Here is a 26,215-nt window from a genome sequence, read left to right as displayed (position 1 = left end):
TTCATAAACACACATATTAAAAAAACACAAAATAATAAATCCTTTGGTGTGGACACGGAGTTGTAACACCTGTTTGAAAACTTTGATTAAGAGTTCTAAGCATATCTGGTCAGAAAACCTTTGCATTGAAGATACTGGACTGATTTCAGGTGAGGTCGTCAGAATAGAATGTCAAACAGTAGATCCCCACCTATTTATGGTTCGGAATTTGTGACCCTGCATATACAGTATATTTTCTCTGCTTTAAATGGTCCATTTTTTTTAATGGTAACTTAAATACAAAGTGTTTTGATGGCACTATCTTCAGAGTGAAAAGAGTGGTGCAACTGTGAATCAAGCAGGGAGCTATCTCACAATTCACTCAACATTTTCCAGCATGCAGATGCTTTGACAAGACGTGATGTTGCGTAAGTGCATGTTTTGTAAGTACAAAACTGTACACCGTACGCCTGTAATTGTTTCTTAGCGTGTAAAACTTGCTTCACACTGGTTGTGTGATCAAAGCAACATAATAACAAAATAACTGGGAATGCTCACCATTACACATGTAAACAACACTTTGGTGTGGGCCTGGTGTTTACTTCTATTCAATAATTCATAGAACCAGGTATGCTCGTTTCACAAACTCCGAAGAGAAGCACTTTTTTACCGTGCTGTATAACATCTGCCCAAGTGCACAGAGTGTGCGTGTGGGATAAGAGATTATTATGTATATCCCTGCCTTTGCTGCAAGGGCTCTTTTGTGTTTGTGTTTTTCTTGCCTGCCAAAGCTGCAAAAAATAAATAAATTAAAAAAAAGCTTTCCTCTGTGCTGACAGCGCCTGGCTCCCCCCTCAGCCCGCCCGTGTAATCATCAGTGCTATTTTCGGCACGCATTTTCGTACACAATTTGCATTGTTGTCGTGTTGCTGCTGTCAACGCCATTCTGCTGTTTTAAAAAAAAAGAAGTATGAACACGGGATGACAGGACAGTGTGGCATAGTTGAATTTAATTTCTAGGTACTTTTAACTAATTCTTACAGTGAATGTGTGAAAAGAGACTAATTGTATGTTACTTAGAGTTTTTATGCAGGAATAGAGCAAATAATAGCACTTGTATTAACAAAGACTCAGCAAAAATGAGAATATAGAGTCAGCAATTTGAAGGTTTGCCACTTTGCAAACCTTTCCAGCTTCCTCCACTGACAGCAAAAGCACATTTGATCCAAATTGATAACAGAATTGGGTCATGATATGAGAAATGTTCATGCACATAGTAAACACACACACACACACACACACACACACACACACACACTCTACCTCTGCCAGCTTTGTGTACGGCCTGCCAGCAGCTTTTCCTCTGCCAATTAGTTTTATTGGGAGTTAATCAAATTACTCACGCTCGTTATGAACGAGCAAGTCCTCCCAGGCTCTACACTTCTCCAACGAACGATACCATTTGATGCCGGATGCTAAAAATAAAAAGGCTAATTAGATCACCTTCACTTCCTGTCTATAAGCACATCAACCCGAAGGTGTGCTTGACAGCACTGATAATGAATAAGGTCCACTATCAGATGCATGTCAATCAAAAGTCAATCAATGAGCTTATAGACCCAAGCGCCGTATATGTTAACATATAGAAGGCCCCTACAAGGCCCTGTGTGAAAAAGTGATCGCCCCCCTAAACCTAATAGCTGGTTGGGCCACGCTTAGCAGCAACAGGTGGACTTGTTGGTGTGTTTTGGATCATTGTCCTGCTGCAGAACCCAAGTTCATTTCAGTTTGAGATCACGAACAGATGGCCAGACATTCTCCTTCAGGATTTTTTGGTAGACAGTAGAATTCATGGTTCTATTTATCACAGCAAGTCTTCCAGGTCCTGAAGCAGCAAAACAGGTGTGATTTTTTTTGTGTCTACCCGTTGACTTTTTTGTTCCATAATGCTCAGGATCTTTCAAAAAATGTAGAATGACTGATTTACTGCCCCCAACCTCAGCAGCAATGGCACGCTGCGAGAGGCCTTGCTTATGCACCTCCACAATCCAACCATGTTGAAAAACAGAAAGCTTCTTAGCTTTAACATCAGGAGGGCATGACAGTGTGAATGCCTGACAGAAAATGAACATTTTGAGCAGATTTAGGCTTTTATAGCCTGTGGTCTTAAACTTTTGATCAGCTGATGAACAGCCTATTTCAGTTTAATTGTTGTTTTCAATAAATTACTTTTTAAAAATGCTTTTTGGCTCACTCCCCCTTCTTGTTTTTGCATACACAGTTTTCCTCAAATAATAATTGCATTACATTTAATAAACACAATACATCATAATATACTGTATTCTGTACATCTTCATAAAGTGGCTGGGGGCATTTATTTAGTAAACTGCAGAAAGTACCAGGCTATGTCTATGTGTGTGTATATATATATATATATGTCAAAAAAAATCCACAGACAAATAATAATAATATACTATATATTATTCAATATTGTATTACATCATCTGTCACTCACTGATGGGTGGGATCCCTGGCACTCAACTTCAGCTTTACAGATCCCATGTCTGCTGGACAGGCGGTGAGTGTCGTGGTAAAGACAAAGAAAAGACGTTGATCACGGCACATCAGATTTCATAGCAATGGTTCAGCTTTACAGTATAGTGCCATGTCTGCTCTGTTGGCAGTGTGTGTGTTATAGTAATGACACAGTGTTTGATTTAAATGCGTCAACAAAAGACAATCAATCTCGTGTGACAAACAAGACGTGACACGTGTACTTGAGGGTTCGTCGGACTTTATTGATACCAAGTGGCGGCTAGACAGTGAAAACAATGGTGTAAGTCCTGCTAAACGTGATCCTGAGCCAAGCATTGTGTTATGTTGCTGACATACACGTGGCTACAACACACAGAAGTGAGCGACTGTAGATCGAGTGTGCATAGTGTTTCAGCTAAATGTAAGTATATACTGTCGATTGAGTAAACAATAGTTTGATATCATTTAGATATTAATGCCCTTAGTCAACACATATTACCATAAGGCTGCACACAGATACTGTCATGTTGTATTTACATTTATTGCTGACACCACCTGATCTGTTCCAATGTGATGATGATACAGTATCTCACAAAAGCGAGTACACCCCTCACATTTCAGCAACCACTTTGATTACAGTATACAGTTTCTACTCAAGGGCCAATACTATAGAAGTTGATATACTTTTAGAGTACTCAGTGTACAGTTTGTATAGCAGGATAGATTTCCACAGAAAATGACTCGGCCAACACACACACATTATTGTCAAGTGAGTTGGAAGATACACACGCTACCGTCACAGATGGTGGTAGTTGCGTCATGGTCTAGGACTGCAAGAGTGCTCCCGGAATTGGGGAGCTGCGGTTCATTGAAGGGAAACAAATTCATCAAGAGAAGGGAAGAAAGAGGGAGAAGTGCAACATCCTGTAACATGTCATCATGGAGGAGTGGAAGAGGATTCCAGTGACAACCTGTGCAGCTTTGGTGAATCCCATGCCCAAACAATGGTGCTCACATTAAATATTCACACTTTGGACACAACACTGTGAGGTGTGCTCTCTTGTGTTGCCAGTGTCACAGTATATGTTGAAATTCATGTTTCCTTAATTGAACCACATCTCCCCAATGCCGGCAGCACTCATGCAGCACCTGAGACAAGAGGCACTCTCTTGTGTTGCCAGCTATTTAGACGATAATGGCTGTGTGTTGACTTATTTTCAGAGGACTGTAAATCTGTACTGCTGTACAAGCTGTACACTGACTCTAAAGTATATCCAAGTTTCATGTCGATAGTCATGTCCCTTGAGAGGATACAGTCAATGGTTGCTGAAATGTGAGATGTGTAACTCACTTTGGTGAGATACTGTAAATCAATGTTGATCGAATAAAGCAGGAACAAGCGCCCCAGAATTTCATACTTAAAAAAAAAAAGAGGTGTCCGTCATTCGTCCCGCGCATTTTGACAGACGCAATTTGGTACACACCCCATGGAGAGAGAGTGAGAGAGAGAGGGGGACGTTTGACAGCCGCCATCTCCTTTTTGACACTGAGTTGGGGATTATGTTTTTGCTGTGCTGCACTTTCAAGGAGGAAAAGCAGCACAGCTTCACATTCTCACAAACAGATATTATATGACGATATAAATAACCGGCTGATAAGGCAGATTCTAAGTGTCGACTTTATGGACAAGTGTAAAGGTAGCATCTGTGCCTGAAGACTGATGGTCAATGTGAAGACATCAGTGCTATTAAACCATCTAAATCACTAGAGAGCAGTGTGCCATACATAAGAACCTCAGTATGTGTGAGGTATCACAAGGGTCTCTGTATTTTTCTTGATGAACCAGGAAGCACAGGTGTATATGTATGTGATTATTATGAGCCCGTAATACATGAATGATTGAACAACAGTGGCCATCCAAAGCTTTTAATGCCCACCTTTCTCGATCGCTTTGTTTCTACTATGCAAAGTAAAGACACAGTCAGTTGGTTCAGAGTTGTACGCTTCATAGCCTGATAGCACTTTTTTCCCCAGACGGTGAGGTAGCCAGATTTCCTGCGCATTCTCCTCAAAGTGGTGCTACATTTCAACGTGAGCGACTTGAGCTGCGCTACGAGTATCTCAAAAGAAAGCTCCTCCCTCCTGCTTTAGGATTCTGCAATTTAAAAAAATCAAGCTAAGCCACTTCCATTGGGAGAAAACATTCCTGTGAATCCTCCGTCAAGTATCATTATCATTATTATTATGAATATAAATAGCAATGAAAAGCTGTCATATTTCAAGCAGAATGTTCGCAGGGACCAAGCCTCGCTTCTTCCCGCTGCTCAAACGCAGGAAGCCGTCTGTATCCTCGTTTTTTCCTACACAGATCTGCAGAGGGATAATGGGCGAATGGTGGGAGCACGGGCGAAAGATCGGAGCATGGGCGAATGGTGGGAGCATGGGCGAATGGTGGGAACATGGGCGAATGGTTGGAGCACGGGCGAAAGATCGGAGCATGGGCGAATGGTGGGAACATGGGCGAGGGATGGGAGCACGGGCGAATGGTGGGAGCACGGGCGAATGGTAAGAGCACGGGAGAATGGTAGGAGCACGGGAGAATGGTGGGAGCAAGGACGGAGGAAGGAAACACGGGCGAATGGTGGGAGCATGGATGAGGGATGGGAGCAAGGGCGAATGGTGGGAGCACGGGCGAATGGTAAGAGCACGGGAGAATGGTGGGAGCAAGGACGGGGGAAGGAAACACGGGCGAATGGTGGGAGCATGGATGAGGGATGGGAGCAAGGGCGAGGAATGGGAACATGGGCGAATGGTGGGAGCACGGGCGAAAGGTGGGAGTATGGGCAAATGATGGGGGCATGGGTGAGGAATGGGAGCATGGGCGAAAGGTGGGAGCATGGGCGAGGGATGAGAGCATGGGCGAATGGTGGGAGAATGGGCGAATGGTGAGAACATGAGGGAGTGGTATGTGCGTGGGCGGTTGGGGTACAAATGGAAAAAAGATGTAAAAATGGACAAGAGATGGTAGAACAGGGACAGAATGGTGCAGGAGGAGGCATAACGTGAGAGAGATTCTTGGACTTTGGTTAAAAGTGAGCTGCATCAAAATCCAAACAGTCCTCTTGTCATTTCAGCAATTTTTTGCATTAATTTGCATACATTTTTTAATGCATTCTGCGTGTGTGTGTGTGAGCTTTTTATGTGTTCACCTGGGCCTCTTTCACCGTCATCTGGCCTTTGTCTCGGTTGCCGTGGAAACCTGACATGACCTTCCACACACTTTCACCAGGGCGCACCCGCTGCACAAAGTTGGCTGGGAAATATCCCACTTTGTTTCGGCTTTTCCCCTAAAAAACACCACAGACACACACACACACACAAACAAATTAGTCTACATGCACATCCTATGTCAGGGTTATCCAAATGTTTTCCAACAAGGGAAAAATAAAGGTTGTGGGGACTACTTTGTTATTCTTATTCTAAAACTAATCCAGAGTAAGTCAAGATATTGTCAGCAATTCAAAAATAACAATAAACAGAACCCTACATGTCAGATTTGTGTGAAAATCTTGGCCAAAACCTGCTCATCAGCACCTCCCTGGAGAGTGACAAAATATGATAGGAACATACTAAACTCATCAAGGAACACACATGTAGTCAGCCATTTTTCTGGGACTTGAACAATTTCCATTATGGGGGTGTTTCTGTGCAGCCCAAATCCTCCTTCATAACTCGAGCCATGTTTAATTTCATTTCTAAAATATGCTAGAACAAGCTGCGGGTCGCAAATGGCCTCCAAGGCGTACTTTGTGCTTCACTGTGCTGTTATATGTGCATTTGTCTCTGTCTGATTAATGATGCAGGTTTGAATAAACAAATCATAATTAACTATAAAAAAAAACAGCTTTCATAACAGAACAAGAACAAAAGCACTCTGAAGCAGCCTTCAGAGAGCAACCCAACAAAGCAAAGGCATGTTCACGCCATGCAAGCATTAATTAGCTAATTTATTACAAATGGGAACTATGGTAACTGACGATCTCCCTGACAGACGTCTTATGAAACACTTGACGCCATCCACGCTAACTAGCTGCGCGAACACCCACATCCATTGACCTTCAAGAGCACCAACCAGCAGCTCTCAAAGTCTCCGACTGGTCTTCGATGACTGGAGGAGGCTGACTGATTGCACAAGTGCAACAATAACATTTTGTTCACAAAAGGTAAACCAGAACAGCGGAAATAAAAAAAAAAGAAAGAAAGAAAAATGACCTCACCTTCCACCAGTCCTCATTGGAGTCGTCTGTGACTTTGACTCTATTGCCAGGCCTGGAAGACAGTGTAAGAGAAGCCATGAGAAGAAGCACCTAGTGTTCCTTTAAATACATTTAATACAGTAAATAATTGTATTTATATTATTATTATTTTTTATATAATATTATTAGGGTTGTCAAATGATAAAAACAATACTAAACAAAACAATACTTTTCACCCTTAATAACAATCTAATCACAGTTTTCAAATTCATTAATAATGATTAATCACCATTTGCCACGATGTGTCAAATATGCCCATTTTTGCTGTATTTTATGAACAGAAAGATGAATGACAGGACACAATTATATATATATATATATATATATATATATATATATATATATATATATATATATATTAGTATGTATTAATTCAATTGGATTAAAGTTATATATCATTTATTACATTTTAAATCACGCTAAAAGATAGTACACGTCTGAAAATGTATTTGCCTTATGTTCTCAAACTCAAAAATGTTTTTGTTTCACTCCCATTTCTTAATTTTGCATTTTGAAGCTCTTTTCTTTAGTCTCTCTTGTAGCAGAACATTTGAATCACACTTTAACCGTGTTGTTATGAGACATGAAGGGCTGAATTCAAAGACATCACGTAACTGAATTTGAATTCACATTTGGAGTGTAGATGTATTCTCTGGGATTTCCGAGCATACGTAAATGCAGCAAATTGGACATCTGCATTAAAAGTTACATTAGTGAGCGATAAGAATGTCCACTTTCTGTTTTTCATTGTCTTTATGTTTACTTAGACCACGCATACACGCATAATAAAGATGGTGTTGTGATTTTCGGAGTGCCAGTGAATGCACCTCGCTGTCTCTAGTGACAAGGGGAAGTGTCGTTCCCAGGATGAGCAGACTAGAACGGTGTGTTTGTGAGTTGGAGATACATACTGTATATGGTGTTGGAATTGCACTGCTCTTAATATGTTCAGGTCAGAATAAAGTTATTAAAGCGTGGCAGATTCTCTGGGGACGCTATTGTGGCTTTGTCTGCCGTCATAACAGAGAAATGTAGCTTGACATGATGCACATGGGTTAATGACGCAAAAAATTTGAATGTAATTAATAAAACAAATTAGCTACCGCCGTTAACACGCTTTTTTTGACAGCCCTAATTATTATATCTTTTTTCATGTGTTTGTTAAGTTAGAACAATAAAAAGGCCTTCACGTTTGCATCTTAACATGTTGCTTGCGGTCACAGTCAGGGCGCAAAGCTACGCTAACTGCTGGCTTCCAGTTAGCATTAACGATCTTAGCACCTTCCATCACATTCACTCTATTTAACATGCCAGTTAGTGTTTTCTGAGCAGTTTTTTTTTATTTTTTCCAATCAGCTATTAATTAGAACATGAAATATGCCTAAAAAAGCAATTGTTAATGCGACATCTTGCAGTCTTTTAATAAGAAATAAATATAATTCATATAATAATAAAATAATCATTAAACATAATTAATTAAATATAAAATATAGAATTAAATACAAATAATTAAAATACATACAATAAGAATAAATACATAAATATAATATTAAATACATTATTTTATATTTTGGGTGAAAATAAGAAGCATTTGTCGTAAATTCGCAGTCCATCTATGAATCTTCTTGACAAAAGTCAGACCTAAGAAAGAGGCGGACATCTTGTTTCAGCCTTGGCAGAGGTCTGTGGTGTATTTATTGTACCTTCAAGGCATGATCAGCCACTTATTAAGATTTGATGTTTCAATACCTCCATTTTATCGCTCACTCTTGTAAATGTCACAAGAAGATTTGAGTGAGGAGGGAGCGCATCTTGCACTTGTGGGTGTCATAAACACACTCAGCAGATTCCTTCACCTGCTAATAATATTTTCCTTTTTGCAGTCTAATACTCAAAGCAGCTGTTTTCCCTACGGGGAGGGGGGCTCTGCGGCTTATTACAGTCACATTGCTGAGGTGGCAGATGGTGGGGTACACACAACAGAAAGGACACTTACTGTAGCTCCAAGTCATTCTTCTCCTGAGGCAGGAACTTGTAGAGCGCCACATAGGTGTGGATGGAGTGGATCTCAACACGCTTCGGAGTCTACAAGCACAATTTAGTCTTAAAGGGAGCAAAGCACAAAGAAAGAAGCTGGAAGAAGAAGAGCTGATTGCTCACCTTCAGGCTGACCCGCTCTTCTGAGTCAGCCTTCTCGCTTTCAGGAGGGGTGAGCACTACAGGGACATGAGCACAAAGAGGAAGAGGGTGAGAAATGTCATGTGCAAACCAGTGGGAAAGAAAAAGGAAGGAGTCATCTAAAAACAACCACTATTTGCTCTTCTGAGACCAAGATAACAAACATCTAAAAGGTGCTTGTCTTCAGAGCAAAGTTGAAAAAGTACTTACTTCCTGGAATGGGCTCCTCTTCAGTGATGGGCTGACTCCCTAGTTTGTCTGGCAGCTTTTCCGCCTATCAACAAGACTTATCAGTCACATTGCCAAGAATGTACATACAGTATGTGTGGAACTTGTTTTACTGTGAATTTCATCAGTCAGCAAACACTGCAAGACTTCAACTTTGTTAACAACCAAAGCATCTGTTGTTGTTTGGCTTTTTTGTGATGAGGACCACAGAACTAAAAATTGAAATTTCTGTGACATAGGAAAGCGGTACACACATCTCTCTGTCCTGGTTACTCAGTACAATATGGCTAATAAGTTGACAATAACAATAACCTCTCTTTGCATGTTTAGCAAAGTCAAGGAGCGACGTAACTGTTTTGAAAATACAGAAGTTTTTCTTCTTTTTACACTTGTGCAACAGTTAAAAAACATGATGCATGGTTTTCAAAATATACCCCTCTTTGAGCTGTAAGACATTTTGAGCCGACCAGACCTTGATGTCGCTTAAGCACTCAAGAAGGGGTCATATTTTATAAGTGGTAAGTAAATTTGGCAGTCATTTGCATAAAAGTGGTTGGAGATGCCATGTTTTCTAAATATTACACTAAGTGGGACCAAGTAATGAGCAAATAGGATGGGCCTATGACCATGTTCTAATCTTGTGACATCTCCTATACTTCAGAACTACTACTAATTGTTTAAATATTGTGCCGCTCGCAAGTCAGTGAGGAAACGGTAGCTCTTTCTTTGGCAGGAGCCAATCACGAGCTATAAGGGAACTTACAACCAGCTCGCCCATCGGAAATCGCAGGAGGTCATTACTCAATATAACAGACTTACGGTGTCATCTTACAAAGAACGCTAAACTCATCACACAGCAATTTAACACTCAAAATAATAATCGATTGTCCAACCGAAAGGTAAAAACAATGGGCCAAATTAATGACACCAATAAAACAGTAAAAACAATAAAAACAATTAAAAAAACACTATAAAAAAACAATAAAAACCTTGCCCAGGTTAACCTGTGTTAAAAGCCAGTCCATAAAAGTAAGATTTCAATAAAGATTTAAAATGCTCCAGTGATATGATGATAATGTGCAGATCTAATGTTTAGGGGCAGGACATTCCAAAGTCTCTGACCAGCGACAGAGAAGGCCCTATCACCCCGAGATTTAAGTTTAGATCTGGGAATGGTTAAAAGGAGCTGTGAGCTGGACCGCATAGTTCTGGCGGGAACATAAACGGTCAGTAAGTCAGATAAGTACGAGGGAGCCAGACCATTCAGCGATTTAAAAACCAAAACAAGAATTTGGAACTGGATCCTGTAAGAAACAGGTAACCAGTGTAAAGAGGCCAGGATTGGAGTTACAGTATATGATCTGCAGCTATATGCAGCTGCATTTTGAACCAGATGGAGACGATGTATGGATGACTGATCCAAACCACAATACAAGGAATTACAGTAGTCCATGCAGCACGCAATAAAAAATTAACATGCTCAAAGACATCAGCAGGAAAGTAAGGTTTTACCTTTGCTAATTGTCTCGTGGGAAAAACAAGACTGGACCACAGCATTCACTTGTTTACACAGTTTAAAAGAACCAACTAAAAGCACACCAAGGTTTCTTACATATGGTTGACAGAATGAAGATAATGGGCCATGTGCACTGTCCACACCATCTGAAAGAGCTGGATTGCCAAAAATAAGAATTTCTGTTTTTTTCCTCATTAACTCTACACTCTAACACTCTACAACACCTGCACCACCTGAACCATGTTGTAGTCAATATGTATTCTTTACACTGTATTCTTTACTTGCGTATCTTGCTTGCTGCTGTAACAAGTGAATTTCCCCGCTGTGGGATAAATAAAGTACAAATACAAATAATCTTAAGGAAGTTGAAACACATCCACTGCTTAATATCCTTAAGATACTGTAGTTCAACAGAGCAGAAAAGTAGTCTGTACCGGATTTCAAAGGCAGATAGATTTGCAGATCATCTGCAAAACAATGAAATGTAACATTGTATTTAGAAATAACTGACCCCAAGGGCAACATATACAGTGCAAACAAGGCTGGGCCCAAAATGGAGCCTTGAGGTACATCACAATCAAGACTAGCCACTTTTGACTTAAAGTGGCCCATAGTGACAGAAAATGACCTTCCACATAAATAGGACTGAAACCACAGTTTCTTTAAGACCTACATATAGGTGACAGGAGAATATTATGGTCCACTGTATCAAAGGCTGCCGTTAAATATAACAATAAAAGGGCGGCCCAGCTGCCAGAATCTGTAGTTAAAAGAAGATCGTTAAAAACCCTTAAAAGAGCAGTTGTATGCTGCAATTTAAAACCTGATTGAATTTTTTCAGAAATGTCATTGGTGTTAAGGTAAGCCTGTAACTGACAGTATACTACTTTCTCTAACACCTTAGAAAGAAAGGGGAGCTTAGAGACTGGCCTGTAATTGGACAGAGTACTGGGGTCCAAATTGTGCTTTTTAATGAGTGGCTGCACTATAGCCTGTTTAAAACATGGAGGGACAGAACCTGAAGCAAGAGAGGCATGAATTAGCCTGAGAATATAAGGCCCAATGGTAATAAAAACATCTTTTAGCAGATTAGGTGGGATACAATCCGTTTCAGATCATGAACCACCTGCGATAATTCCTTCAAAGAAACAGGCCCAAATGCTTCAAAACAGATTAACATACAGGAGGAACACAGGGGTCAACAGCAGGAGATATTAAGACTGAAACACCAGGAACTGGTCACAGAAGCTTGAAGAGCTATTTGTGTTAAAATTACCGTAGTCATGGGCCCTAAACCAAGTATAAGTGGTAAGAAAAAAGGGAAAAGTTGTCGATCGAACCGAAACAGGAAGTTATGCAGAAATTCTGACGCTTCATGCTCTGATTGGCTGATTATCGGGGCACCGCCTACGCTCTCATCTCATTGGCTGACTAATCCAGCGCGTCGGTGTGTTCATGAGAGACATGCTGCTCTGTTCCTCATCATAGTCGCCCTTAAACTAGTTCGCACGCATTGAAATCTCTTTTTAATTTGTTTACTTTTCTTTGTGTTAAAATTACCGGAGTCATGGGCCCTAAACCAAGTGTAAGTAAGAAGAAAAAAAAGGGAAAAGTTGTCGATCGAAACAAAGCAGGAAAGGATCCAGAAGCACGACAGTGGTATGAAATTAAGTGATGTTGCTAGACTATACGGCCGTTCCCCATCGACCATTATACCTTATTTACCTTATTTTATATTGGAATGTTACTCTACTATGTTTATGCTGTTTTGTTATATTTTCCCACCATATTTGGTCAAACCAGTAAATACCCTGAGACAAAAATTAGTGCATCCTAAAGACAAGGCTCCAAACCAGAAACAAAGCAATGTGGTCTATTCCATCCACTGTAAAGATGAGGAATGCAAAGAGCACTACATTGGGGAAACTAAGCAATTGCTCCAAAAAAGGCTTTATCAACATCGCAGGGACAATTCTAGTGGTCCTCAATCAGCAGTACATCTACACCTTAAAGCTACCAATCACTCTTTTGAGGACAGCGAGGTAAAGATTTTGGCCAAAGAAAACAGATGGTTTGAAAGAGGAGTAAAGGAAGCTATTTTTGTCAAACAACAGAACCCATCATTGAATCGGAATGGTGGTTTGAGGTTTAATTTGGACCCTGTGTTCAGCAGGTTACTGAGACCAAAACCCACAGCTCTTAGTCTTGCAAATGAGGGGAGCCAGGGCCGAGCCAGAACAATAGATGCTAACGAGCCAGTATCAGAGTCGTTCATACCCAATTCAGGGAGCGACACTTCCCTTTTATCGGCGGTGTTAATAGCAGGATAGGATTATACCACTACTCCACCCAGGCTTAGTGTAAGGAACCAATAGGAGGAGGGCGTTGGCACACCAATTCCGCCCACTCTTACTGTATTTAAGGCCTAAGCTACCAGCACTTATTAGTTCGCTGACGAAGCTCTTCGGATGAGGAGCGAAACGTCCGACACTTTCTTCACAGAAGTACAGATGACGTCTCAAGAAGCCTTTTCCTCGATGGACAACTCCTGTACGACTGAGAGCCTACACAGACGCATATTTGGTGGACTTTGAATATTTTGAAGGCCCAAAGGTGTGAGTTTGGGAAGATCTTGAAACGGATTAAGCTATTTACATGAATTTTACGCTTCGTATAATATAAAATCCATATAACATAAAGGTTCTTGGAACGGATTATTTATGTTGTAGGGGCGTCTACTGTATATGCAAGGACACATGCAACCTATCTTTCCAACATCGCTCAGCGCGTCTGCATTCTCGCCTTAATTCAGCCACCGCTCGGACGCAACTTTAGCGTGCTTAATCCTTAGGGGCGGAATCAAGTCCAGGATATCAGTACAAGTTGAGTTAAAATTATCAACCAAGTTCATAACACTCTCGGAACAAAAGTTAAGCAATCCAGAGTGATTAAAAGCAGCAAAAAATTGTGACTGCGTCGGGCGGCCTGCTGCGTCCTGGAACAAAAGGCTTGTCCACAGCACAGTGCAGCGAAATAGTGAACAGCACTGGGAAGTGATCAGAAATGCGCACATCATGTATGTCTGTGATACACAAGTCTAGCCCATGGGACAACACTGGGGGCGGGGTGGAACAGATAACTGCACACAACACAGGAATGCTCATGCAGCTCAAACAGCTCATATTGATACTTGTGTATTTCTTAGCTACCCTTTGAGTGTGAAGTTGTTGTGTGATGATTTTAGCGTTCGTTGCGAGATGACACCGTGAGTCAGACTGTTACATTCAGTAATGACCTCCTGCGATTTCCAAGCTCGTTGTGAGTTTTCTCATAGCTCATCATTGGCTCCTGTCAAATAAAGAGCTGCCTGGACCTCACTGACTTGTGTGTGCTACAGTATGCCATTTTATGACATGGACACGTGTGACTTATAGTTTGGTGCGGCTTATACACTAAGTCCCCAACTAACGAACACAATTGGTTCCAGACGACCGTTCGCTAGTCGAATTGTTCTTAAGTACTACATGTACGTGTATACAAATACAGTATATGCGTATGAGTAAATATGAGTTTGGATGTGGTAGTAATATTAAACGAGGATAATTAATGAAAAAAACAATAATAAAAATGATGTAATAATACGTAATGATAAATGTTATTTACCTTTGAAGAGGAGTGGTCGAGCATACTCGTAGTGGTAGAGGCGGAGATATTGAAAAAAGGACAAATCGTCGTCGTCGTTAGACTCTTCTAAAAGCGGTAGTGTTCTGTTGGTGGTGTAGAATTAAGCAGGCCTATTTACTCTTCATAAACTTTAATCACAAGCTGTGCTGGGTTGCGTGGTACAGCTACAACTTAGCTTTTCTTCACGTCTCCTCCGCCTGGACTTCATCGCCTGTTGGTCCCATTAGCAGTGTCACAGTGCCCTCTACTGGTCAAGCATGTGAAATATGGACTTAAATACAAATAAATATGGACTTATAAGGCAAAATACATGAAAATATAGACCAGTCGGCTTGTGTTCGTATCTCCGAATATTCGCTAGTCGGATGTTTTTTAAGTTGGGGACTTAGTGTATATGTTTAAATCTGTTTTTCTCTCTAAATTTAGTGGGTGCTGCTTAAACACAGATGTGTCTTACACCGGAAATTACAGTACATATGTTGCTTTACATAATCATCAAGTGGCCCTAGCATCCTTTCAGTATGTGACCCTCGCTGGACTGCTCAGCTAAAGCATCTTTTTTTTTATGCCTCCCCTTTGGGGTACCATATCTGGCCAAGAGAAAAAATATGACAACCATAGAACTGGAAATATTTATTAGTGGACCATAGAACTGGAAATAGTTATTATTGGAATACAATATGGCCCTCATGAACAGCTGCAACCATGTTTGTTCAATTGAAGGGGCAAATACACTAGTTATTATTCTTAATATACAGCGGTTGACTTCTAATTACAACTGTGTGACAATTAAGAATGTTAAAATGTTTCCTGTACAGTTAATTCAGCTATTATAATGGCCACAGCTCTACCCTGGAACAGTTTGTCAATTTCTTTCATTTTCTAAGTGAAAAGCAAAATGTCAAAAAATCTGATTACTGTACTTAAATAAAACAATGAATGCTATGAAAGATGATTCGCTATTGTGCCATTTCGTGTATTTTCATGGCAATATATAGCATCTTAAGTGCAACATGTCCATGGTGTTTGTGATTACTTTTGAAAGTGCTTCCATACCTCGTCACAGGGCGACTCCGAGATGCTTCCGAAGCTGGAACGGCTCATCTGAGCTAGCGACGTCCCATAGCGCAGCGCTTCATAGATGGGGTCCACATTGACGTTGTCGGCCTCTAAAGCAGATAAGGCAACATTTGCCATTGAGCAGACATGAAGACACAGACACATGCTGGTTAGTCATCCCAACTCCACTCACCCTGCACATCAGGAGCCTCCCTGACCACGCCCAGTGAGTCAGTGGTTAGTAGAGGTGAGCTGAAGTTCCTTTTAAAGGCTCCCGTCTAAAGAGAGTGCAGTGAAGAAAGAGCGACAACAGGCAGGCAGGATAGGAGGGAAACGGAAAGGGAAAGTTCGTTAAAAGTAGTGTTAAAAGAATGGATGCGGATGACCACAGTGTATGCCACAGGACATCTGGAAGCAAATTAACAATTAGGTGTACCTGCCCTACCAAGTGGGGAAGTTGCCGTTTATCTACATTTTTGACCAAAAGTACTGTATCATGAGTGCATCAAAAATCACCATAAAAGTAACACAAGAGTAACACAGTAACATATTACTCATAAGCAACATGCACAAAGAATTTTAACCTTAAAAGGGATAGTTCAGATTTTTTACATGAAGTTGTATGACATCCTCATCAGCATTGTAGTCCAATAACAGCGACACTCGCATCTTCTTCCGCTGTGGAACACATACGTAAACAAGATGGCCGTGGCGCTCCGTCGCAGAAGTAGATGCGAGCGTCTTTGTCACATACACATGAAAGCAGAGGCAACAGTGCGCAGGAATATGGCGGGAGACAGATATATAACGCCAAGCGTTTTGTGAGGTCTGATTTTTTTGAGAAGGCATTTTTGTGATGCAAATGTATTACTCTTTTGAACGGATATTGATTTGAGAAGCCCGAGTCTTTACTTAATTGTCCCCAGAAACTAAGTGGAACTACATTCTTCATCACAGAAATCTGACCAGAACTGGACTTAGGAGACCAAGTGGGGGTAAGTCAATGTTGATGCACTACACTGCTGATGGGGATGTCATACAACTTCATGTCAAAAAATCCACACTATCCCTTTAGCTCTAGCTGTCATGTATTCTTCCACTTTGCTGTGGCTGGATTTGAGTCATGACTGTTATGTCACGACATGCACCCCTGCTGAGTTGCCCATGCATTATTTTTCAAGCACTGTGAATAAACCCCAAAGTTTGACCCCCATAAATTGGATTTGCCCATGCATTATTTTTCAAGCACTGTGAATAAACCCCAAAGTTTGACCCCCATAAATTGGATTGATTTCACTCACACAGCTCACTGCTGCTCTACAAAACACCCATTGTCACTTTAGTTTAGATGAATCACCACACAATCTGGTACACACCTTTAGGTATTACAAGATGGCGCCCTCCGTGGCAGACGTCTCTGTTTCACTCTCCGTTTTTTTTCTATTATTGTTATTTTATTGTTCATATTGGACATTCAACGCACTCACGCTGTAAATTACAGCAGAGAGACACTCTAGAACAGGGGTAGGGAACCTATGGCTCGGGAGCCAGATGTGGCTCTTTTGATGCCTACATCTGGCTCTCAAACATGTCTTAACACGATAAAAATGTATTTTTGGTTTTTTGTTCGCTGACCTTTTATTGTACATTACAGAAATCACAGTGTTAAAAATAACACTCAAAATATAAAACTTTGTTATGCATTTTAGTCCATCAATCCATTTTCTACCACAATGCGGGTGGCCAGAGCCAGTGCCAGCTGTCCTTCCAATATTTTCCGGGTCAAACACCAAAATTCGATTATCACTGGATAATGCGGTAGCCTATTCGCGGTAGCCTATTCGCATGAACTTCCCTTCCTTAAATCAAATAGTCAGATCGCTAATTCTGGAAAAAGAAAAAGATACGGAGTACGGTGCAAAAGCACGCAGCACCAGAAGTCGCATTAATGGTAAGAAGTATTTATTATTGGATTGCTTCAGTGTAACAATGTTAATAAAAAGAATAACTTTAGAGGTCCTCCTTAAAAATGCCCACATTTACTTGTATTCAATGTTAAAAAATATTATATGGCTCTCAAGGAAATCCATTTTAAAATATGTGGCTTTTATGGCTCTCTTAGCCAAAAAGGTTCCCGACCCCTGCTCTAGAATCTAGGTATGGAAGCCCGTTTCCACCACTGTAACAAAAAAAATATCCCAATGGTAATGTCGGCAAGTTATGTCGGCAAAAGCGGCCGACCATGTGTGTCCTTGTTGACTTAATCGGGCACTTTTTAAGTAATAAGGAGAACACAGTGGACCGGTACTTGTGGAGTTGGCCCACATAGACAAGTTGTTGACATAAGCTGGACTGACTTAAGCGGGTTCTGCTGTATCGTGTATATTGAGTCCATTCTAACAGTCTCCAGGTGTTACTATATACAACCAACTACCAGCAAAGGTATACTGTAGGCATAAATCACCCAGCCATAAATAGTCACCCTGTCATCCTTTAGGGGCTTACAAGGTTACTATCTAGGTGATCGACGACGACGGATAAAGGCAAAGGGAAGGGAGGGAGGAGGGAGACAAATACTGTAAAAAAAATAATAATAAAATAAATAAGATGATGGGTCCTAAATAAGATTCATGTCTTTAACACTGATGCCAAAAGTGTCATCAAGTGGCCAGATGGTCCAAGAGGACACATTAAGACATGACTGTATGGTCTATTGTCCTGTCCTCTTTGATGCCTGATTAAACATGACTAAAAATGCCATCCTGTCCACTGGAGAAGATGTGTGGGATTTTTATTTAGCAGGAGAAAGTATGTTTCACTAAAAAGAACACAAGTCCTATTTTTGGACATGGAGACAAATTTGTTTTGTCTTCTAAAAATAAAACGTGTCCCACTTTGTTCTGAATAGGCATGGGCCAGTACGAGAGCCTGATGGTATGATAACCTTGGGCAAAAATATCAGTTTGACAGTCTCACAGTATTGTCATTACAGCTCTAAAATGTGTTACTTTGAAATATCTTCATTTATAAGAGAAAAAAGTCATTTTTAAACCATATAATATAACACGTTGAAAGTGGAACATACAGCTTCTATTTAAAATCAATAACAAAAAATAACTGAAATCTTTCTAAATAAATAATAAATCAATCAAATGCAGCTGTCAATGCAGTATGTATTGTGGCTAATTCCGCAACTCAAGTCACAACACGCTTTCTTACCAATATCCGACATACAGATATCATCCAGCACTTCATTACCGATGCCGATATCATATCAAAAGTGTCATTTCTAGGGTGTCACTCATATCACAAGACGAGACGATGCACAGTATTGCATCGAGAACGAGAGGAGACGGTATTATAACATTACTCTTAAGAAAACTACAATGACAAAATATAGAACTGGACAAACTGACTTTTTTCTATTTAACTGAGTCACAAAACAATACAGGTACATTTTGAAATGCTTATAACTTGGCATGCATGACCTAAGCATGACCCTTTTAACTGTTGAAACAAATTGAAACAAAAACTAAAAATTACAGTATAAGTTAAAATAATGACAGCAGTTGTAGCTACTACTACTAATCATTTATGTTGATGCGTTGTTATGTAAAGACACATGTAAAACAGCACTTAGTAGTAGTACTTAGTACTTCTAGAGCAAAAATATTCAAAATATAAAATATTATAAAGCATTTTAATCTGTCTATCCATTTTCTACCACAATGCGAATGCCAACTGTCCTTCCGATAGTTTCCGGGTGAGACGCCAAAACACGATTATAATTGGCTGATGTGTTAGCCTACCGGGTCATTGAGAGGTCAAGAAGTAAACTTCCCGCCTAGCTAATTCTGTAGGTAGCGCAAACACTTTTGATGAACAAGGTGGTGAAAAGAAAGAAAGATGAGGAGTACCGTACATTTCAGCATGAACGGATAAAGGAATTAATCTTCATGGAGACAGCAGGTTTGGTGGTGTGTCAAATATGCAGTGATAAAATTTCATAGATGAAACGGTCAAATATAAAGCAGCACTTCGACACACACCATGCTCCATTTGCATCTAAGTATCCAGCGGGGGACAGTCGGAAGAAGGCATGCCAAGAGTTACTGTCCAGAATGCAAGCTAGTCAGCAGCAACTCCGTGCATTGAGGCGACAAGCTGACTGGTCTTCGGCCAGCTTTGCCGGTTCTTTAGCAATAGTGAGGAACGGAAAGCCATTCACAGATGGAGAATTTGCCAAAACATTCATGCTTGATGTGACGAATAAACTTATCAGATCTTAACTTATCCTGAACCACACACTGTGAGTAGTGCCGTATTGACCATGTTTGACTCTACGTATGCTTGTGAGCAGTCCTTCTCACATCTAAAAAACATCAAGACCAACCTATGATCACGTTTAACGGATGGAAGCCTCAACGCCTGCATAGAGCTTAACCTTACCACGTATCAACCTGACTACAAAGCCATCAGCAAAACAATGCAGCACCAGAAATCACATTCATGGTAAGACGTATTTTATTTATTGATTAGCTTCATTATAACAACATTATTAAAAAAAATAAATGCAGACACTTACTATATTCTAAAATTGTTGGTCTTGACTAAAAATGCACTCATTTAGTTGTACCGAGTGTTAACAAAATATTATATATATATATATATATATATATATATATATATAGAGAGAGAGAGAGAGAGAGAGAGAGAGAGAGAGAGAGAGAGAGAGAGAGAGAGAGAGAGAGAGATTTTTAAAAATGTGCCTTTCATGGCTGTCTTAGCCAAAAAGGTTCCCGACCCCTGTCATAGACATAGAGCATTAATTGTTCTGCCCATCACTATATGTCGCTGGCATATACTGTACAGATGAACAAAGATATATTTTTTTCTGTAAATAAATCATTTTTATACCAATTTAGAGAAACGGCATAATTCCTGGCGGGACACCTGATCATCTCTCAGTGTGCATTATGTTTGGGAATCATTGTAACTAATGAACACCACAGTTGTGAGCTCCACCAGTGAAAGTGAGCATACACCAGGTACCATTAGCTTTTACTTCTTGTTATATTTTCATTAAAAAAAAACAACAAAAAAACACACATTTCCTGATCTCATCTAAAACGTTGAACTCGTGCATTGATGACCGCGCGTCCCATCCAAAAGGGACAGCGACAGCAGCTTTCCGCGCCGTGTTTCTCAAGGATGAGCTCGCCTCTAACACACTGAATTTCACACTGAATTAATCCAGTCCAGCTGGTCGAGGCAGATATTGATTTTTCCTACCAGCAGAGTGGAGAGAGGCAGAGTGATGCATGTGAGAGGAGGCTGTTGGAAATGTATCAGTGTCAGACACACCTCCACCGTACGCAAGGGAGTGTCACACCTTTGCCTAACCTGTGACTCAAGTCGCTGTGTCTTAATTGTCTTTGCAGAACCCCATGCAAGCAAGCCATTTATGCTTGGCTTTTTGTCTCCGGTGGTCTGAAAGGGGACTTGATCCTCTTTGTACAGGATAAAGGGCTTTGAGGCTAAGAACATTACCGGGACTCAAAAGGCCAAACTGCTTGGGAGACAATTACAGCATCCAAATGCTGTTTAAGCATTCTGCGTTAATCTACACTCATTACTATGCAAAAATATGCATGTGCGGTGAGTGGGATTACCATTACAGCAACGCACCAGACATACTTTAGCTTGTTTAAACAGGAAACAAATTCAACTAGAAGCCGTTGTCTCCTCCCCTACGTTCTACACATCACTGACATACATGTAGCTGAGGACGATGTGTACAAAAACAGAAAAATACAATCTAAAGCAGTGGTGTCCAAACTTTTTTTCCAGTGTGGGATGCATGCAGACGGATACACTGCAAAAACTACATTTCAAGCAAGTAAAAACATGCCATTTTAAGACTGGGAACCATTTCTTATTTTTTTTCTAAAAAGAAAAAAATTCTTGTCTAGCAATTTTCACTTGAGAAAAATAATCTTACATTAAGAAAGTATAGCTAGCCAATTCTTATGAAGATATCTTTTTGCCAGAAATGAGTTCTTTTTCGAATATCAACATTATTGATTGCTTTTATTAATTATTTTTCAACACCAGATTGATATATATTTGTCTTAAATTAAGAACAAAACCTGCTTTCTAAACTTTCAAAATTTATGAATGGACTCACGCACAGAAAATATATCTACGCTGCAAAAACAAATTTTCAATATAGTAAAAAAATCCCATTTTAAGCAACCATTTCTTAAAGATTTGATGATTTTGGTCCAATGTGAAGGTTGCACAGCAAATTTCATAGAGCGTACCAGGATTTATTAGATTAAATCTAGTTATAAAATCTTTGTAAATGTGTGAAATGATCAACTTGATTCAAGAAAATATCATTCTCTTTTTATTTAGTATATAAATCTAAAAATGAGTGAATTTACATGCAAATCATGCCAAAAAATAATTCTGATATTGTTTATGACAGTAGGTTTTCCTAAATTAAGTGAATTTTAGATACAATCACACTTTTTCTTTTTAAATAAAAAAGTTCCATCCTTATAATTCAAATAAAGCTCAGACCGGTGAAGGAGTAACCAACTAACATGCCGACAAGAAGAGATCTTTCCTGTAAAGTGGCCCAGTGGTTAGTATGTTGGCCCCACAATCGGGTACCCCGGTTTGCGGAACCCTCGCACTGCCCCCGTGGGTATTCTCTGTGTACTCTGGCTTCCTTCCATATTCTAACAATATGCATGATAGCTTAATTGGAGACTTTAAAATTTGTCTTATCTCAATTTAGGAATCTTATAAGAGCATTTGGCTTACTTACGATACTTAACTTGCTTATTGTAGGACTCATTATAGTCTTAAAAGTTACAAGAAAAATATTCTAGTTATGAATATTTGAGACAAGCAAAATTTGCTTTCCCCATTTGCAGAATTTTTTGCTTGAAATAAAAAAAGTTGTCTCATTATAATATAATTTGGGCTTCTTGCAAGTTTTTGCAGTGTACATTTTCAAGCTTAAAGATGTTAAAACCAATCCAATGTAGGTTGATATATGCTAAGATATCTGAACAAAATATCGATACCTTAGCTTTGTGTTATGAGTGACAAAGCAAAATAATAATAGTAATGGTATCATTTATTTTGAAACATGCCAACAAGTTATATTGGAATACATCACATAGTACAATTCACAGTTCCACATGTTCAAAAAAAAGAAGGAAGAAGAAAAGCTTATTTAATCAAAGCGTGGCACCATGGGCACCATGGGTACCATGGGCACCATGGGCACAGTGCTTGTCTTGTCATGGAAAACGCATGGATATGTGCATGTGTTGCGGCTTTCAGGTTGAAGGCAATTGATCTAGCGGCTTTTGCTCGGATCTTGGCAGTGTGGAGCGGTGTTGGGAGGTCCACTGTTGCCAGCGGGTTTCGGGGGACTCGACCGCTGTGTGCTGGGGAGAAGATCACAGGCTCGGGGGCTGATTTGCCTCGTGGCGGGGATGGCGCTGGGAGCGACAACGTGCTGCTGACCTCTTGGCTAGGTCACCCTTGTGAAAGGGATCCTGATCTCAACGGGTTTTTATCTGGTTAAATAAAGGTTAATTAAGAGGGAGAGAGACCGGCAGTGTGTCTTGAGAGAGAACTGTGGGGCTGGTTGGTTCCGAAGAGCACGACCTTAGTGGTTTTAGTTCCCAGGAAGAGGACAAGGACAGCGATGAATGACTTTTCTGGTAGGCTACTGTTTAACCTACCGTATTACACGTACTGTTCGGCACTGCTTGGAAAAAAAGGATTTATTTAATTTAAAGTTTTAAAAAATCTTTCTGTGAAAAATCTTTCTACATACTAAATATCTCATGTTATGAAGTGGACAACTGGGGCTTATATCCAATCCAATCCACTTTATTTATATAGCACATTTTATAAACACTGTTTCCAAAGTGCTGCACAGACTAGCAAACCCATAAATAATAAGTAAATAAAGGAATGTAAATGTAAATAAGTAAAAATTCCGACAATAAAAACGAAAAGATCAAATAGAAACAAAGAAACGTACTACAATAAAATATTTAAAACAAGAAATCGAAATAATAAAAGCCAAAAGTCCAAGAAGTAGGTAAAAAATAAATAAGTAAATTTAATTTAAAAACTAAAATAAATAGAACCAATAAAAACTAAAAAAATAATAAAAGACACAGGAGGACCACACGACTCACGTCGAGTTAAAAGCCAGAGAATAAAAGTGGGTTTTAAGACGAGACTTAAAGCTTTCAATTGTGGGGGCCGTTTTTACATGAGGGGGGAGAGTGTTCCACAGCTTTGGGCCGACTACAGAAAAGGCCCGGTCTCCCTTGGTCTTAAGTCTGGTCTTAGGCACCACCAGTTGGAGCTGGCCTTCGGACCTCAAAGTGCGCGCTGGAGTGTAAATTTGGATGAGGTCCGAGATGTACTGAGGGGCCAGCCCATTCAAAGCCTTAAAAACAAACAATAAAATATATTGACCCGGAATGCCTTCGGAATGAAAATTTGTGGTTTATTCTGGGATATTCGAGGTGCAGTCTAAAAAGTCTGACTGCATTCCAAATATTAGGGTCTATTCTTGTGGCCGTCCCAAATGTTTGAGCATGCTAAAAACATTCGAGGTGGATTCAATGTGGAAAAATAGCGAACGGCATTTGAAAGGTTTTCGAACTGAACTCAGACTGCATTCTAAATATTCTTGCGATATTCCAACAGCATTCTAAACATTCACATAGCATTAAAAAAAAAAAAACGCTGCCAGCTGCTGCTGAAAAGTCACTATGAAGTGTCACCTTAATCACAACTCTTCATATACAAAGGATAAAGGGAGCCAAGGTAACTCCACCATCGGACGCCCGTGTGGACAGTGCAGAGATGCTGAAAAGAGGTGCTCAAACCCAACAAGCCCACTGAAATGTCCCTCACTAGGGGCGTGTCACCAATTCATATCACATCATGCCGCCAAGGAAAAAAGGAGCCAAGCTTATGAATTTCAGATCCTCTACCGGATGTGGCGTGAATTTTGACACTTTTTCATTCCGGCTGGTTCTGCCTGATTCATGCTGATTCGTGCTTAGTGAGATCGGGGCTTTAATTTAGTGGGTGCGGCTTATATACTGGTGCACTCTATAGTCCAGAAATGACACTAGGTTTAATCTTTAAAAATCATAAAACATTATATAAAGTATGCTATTTTACTGAACATGTAGAAAATATGCTACTTTTGGGTGACTTTGAACCAGTTTGAGTGATGCATATAGTAAATTATATTGTATAATACACACTGAAAGGTCGTCCTACCTTGCCAATGCAGGGCTGCTGGGAGAGCTCAGAAGAACACCAGAGGTGAGTGGCCAGCTTGCAGGCTTTACAACGCAGTCCTTGCTTGGAGTTGCCTGCGTGCATACAGACTGTCATTGCAGTACACTGTCAAAGACTTGGACTAACACTATTTGTCATTTGTCAGATTCGCAATTCTCACTGCAGTGTTGAACCTGAAACAATGCCCAAGACATTTATGAGTTTGCGTAGGTGGAACGCCGGCCCTGCATTCAATAGTATTCATCGGCTAAACCATCTCATTACAAAGTGGCTGAAGTGAGATTTGTAGCTTGGCCTGTCAGGGTGAAATCGGTCGAGACAACACAAATCCCCAAGATAATAAAGTATGCAAACATCAAGAGGTTTGAAGGTGAATGGGTGGGCTTCGTTAAAATTAGAGTGAAGACAACTAATGCTCAGTGATAAATTACTGCAATGTGTATAGATGGGCAGGACTAATTGCTTTATTCTCTCACCTGAAGACAGCTGGGATAGGCTCCAGCATACCCGCGACACTTTTGAATGTTAAGAATGTGGAATTTGATCAATTTACCACTCATACGTTTTAATTAAATTGGTAGTGAATACCAAGAAGTTGAAATTGAAAAACAACACTGGAAAAAAAAAGCAAGCAACAATGACGGACATGAAGTAGAAGACACAGATCAAAAAAAAAAACAGATCATAATGTAAAAACAATATCCCAGCTGACTTCAGGCGAGAGGCGGGGTACTGGACTGGTCGCCAGCCAATCGTAGGGCACGTATAAACAAACAATCATTCACACTCACATTCATACCTATGGACAATTTAGAGTTGTAAATCAACCTTGCATACATGTTTTTGGAATGTGGGAGGAAACCGGTAGTACTCTGAGAAAACCCACGCATGCATGCAAATTCCACAAAGAGATGCCCAACCGGAGATTCGAACCCAGGTCTTCCCGATCTCCTGACTGTGTGGCCAACATGCTAACCACTTGTCCACCATGCAGCCAAGTTTTGAGAATCGACAATGTAAATAGTTATGAAAATAAAGAAAACACATTGAACGAGAAGGTGTGTCCAAACCCTCTGGCCTGTACTGTATAACAGACATTTAACAGAAGATATATTTACCACACATTTATAAAATCACCCGCTTTAGTGGTACAATCCAGAGGAGCTGAGTTGAGCACTTGCTTTGAATGCTAGGAAGACCATCAACATCGACAGACTTATTTGTTCATAATGGCTACTAAAAAAATCATCCAAAGTGTGGAAGTATTTTGAAAAGGTTAATGATGACTCCTGAAAGTGAAAAGCAACTTGTGTCACAATTTCTTACATATGACATGACAACAACCAAAAGTGTTTGATTTAAA

At 40.1% G+C, this 26,215-nt stretch overlaps 1 protein-coding gene across 3 annotated transcripts in view; it reads right to left on the bottom strand.

The window, feature by feature from the left end:
* Nucleotides 1-2,429: 2,429 nt before the first annotated feature.
* Nucleotides 2,430-26,215, bottom strand: part of LOC129177554 (SH3 and cysteine-rich domain-containing protein 2-like) — a 45,798-nt gene continuing 22,012 nt past the window's right edge. Inside the window, exons 3-11 of one of the 3 annotated variants that reach the window (XM_054768797.1) lie at nucleotides 24,832-24,941; nucleotides 15,689-15,773; nucleotides 15,493-15,605; nucleotides 9,219-9,282; nucleotides 8,991-9,046; nucleotides 8,827-8,915; nucleotides 6,792-6,843; nucleotides 5,724-5,861; nucleotides 2,430-2,543 (exon numbers count right to left, since the gene is read on the bottom strand). In XM_054768797.1, coding sequence (XP_054624772.1) covers nucleotides 2,529-2,543; nucleotides 5,724-5,861; nucleotides 6,792-6,843; nucleotides 8,827-8,915; nucleotides 8,991-9,046; nucleotides 9,219-9,282; nucleotides 15,493-15,605; nucleotides 15,689-15,773; nucleotides 24,832-24,941 — 722 coding nt within the window. In that variant the 3' untranslated portion in view covers nucleotides 2,430-2,528. Of the gene's footprint in view, nucleotides 2,544-2,707; nucleotides 4,885-5,723; nucleotides 5,862-6,791; nucleotides 6,844-8,826; nucleotides 8,916-8,990; nucleotides 9,047-9,218; nucleotides 9,283-15,492; nucleotides 15,606-15,688; nucleotides 15,774-24,831; nucleotides 24,942-26,215 lie in introns of those variants that run through there. The other 2 variants (XM_054768795.1, XM_054768796.1) reach the window with 2 other exon arrangements.

This window comes from Dunckerocampus dactyliophorus, chromosome 2, assembly GCF_027744805.1.
Source record: "Dunckerocampus dactyliophorus isolate RoL2022-P2 chromosome 2, RoL_Ddac_1.1, whole genome shotgun sequence".
In the NCBI taxonomy this organism is placed as follows: domain Eukaryota; kingdom Metazoa; phylum Chordata; class Actinopteri; order Syngnathiformes; family Syngnathidae; genus Dunckerocampus; species Dunckerocampus dactyliophorus.
The sequence above is the reverse complement of the archived record's forward strand: the minus strand, read 5'-3'. Positions and strand labels throughout refer to the sequence as shown.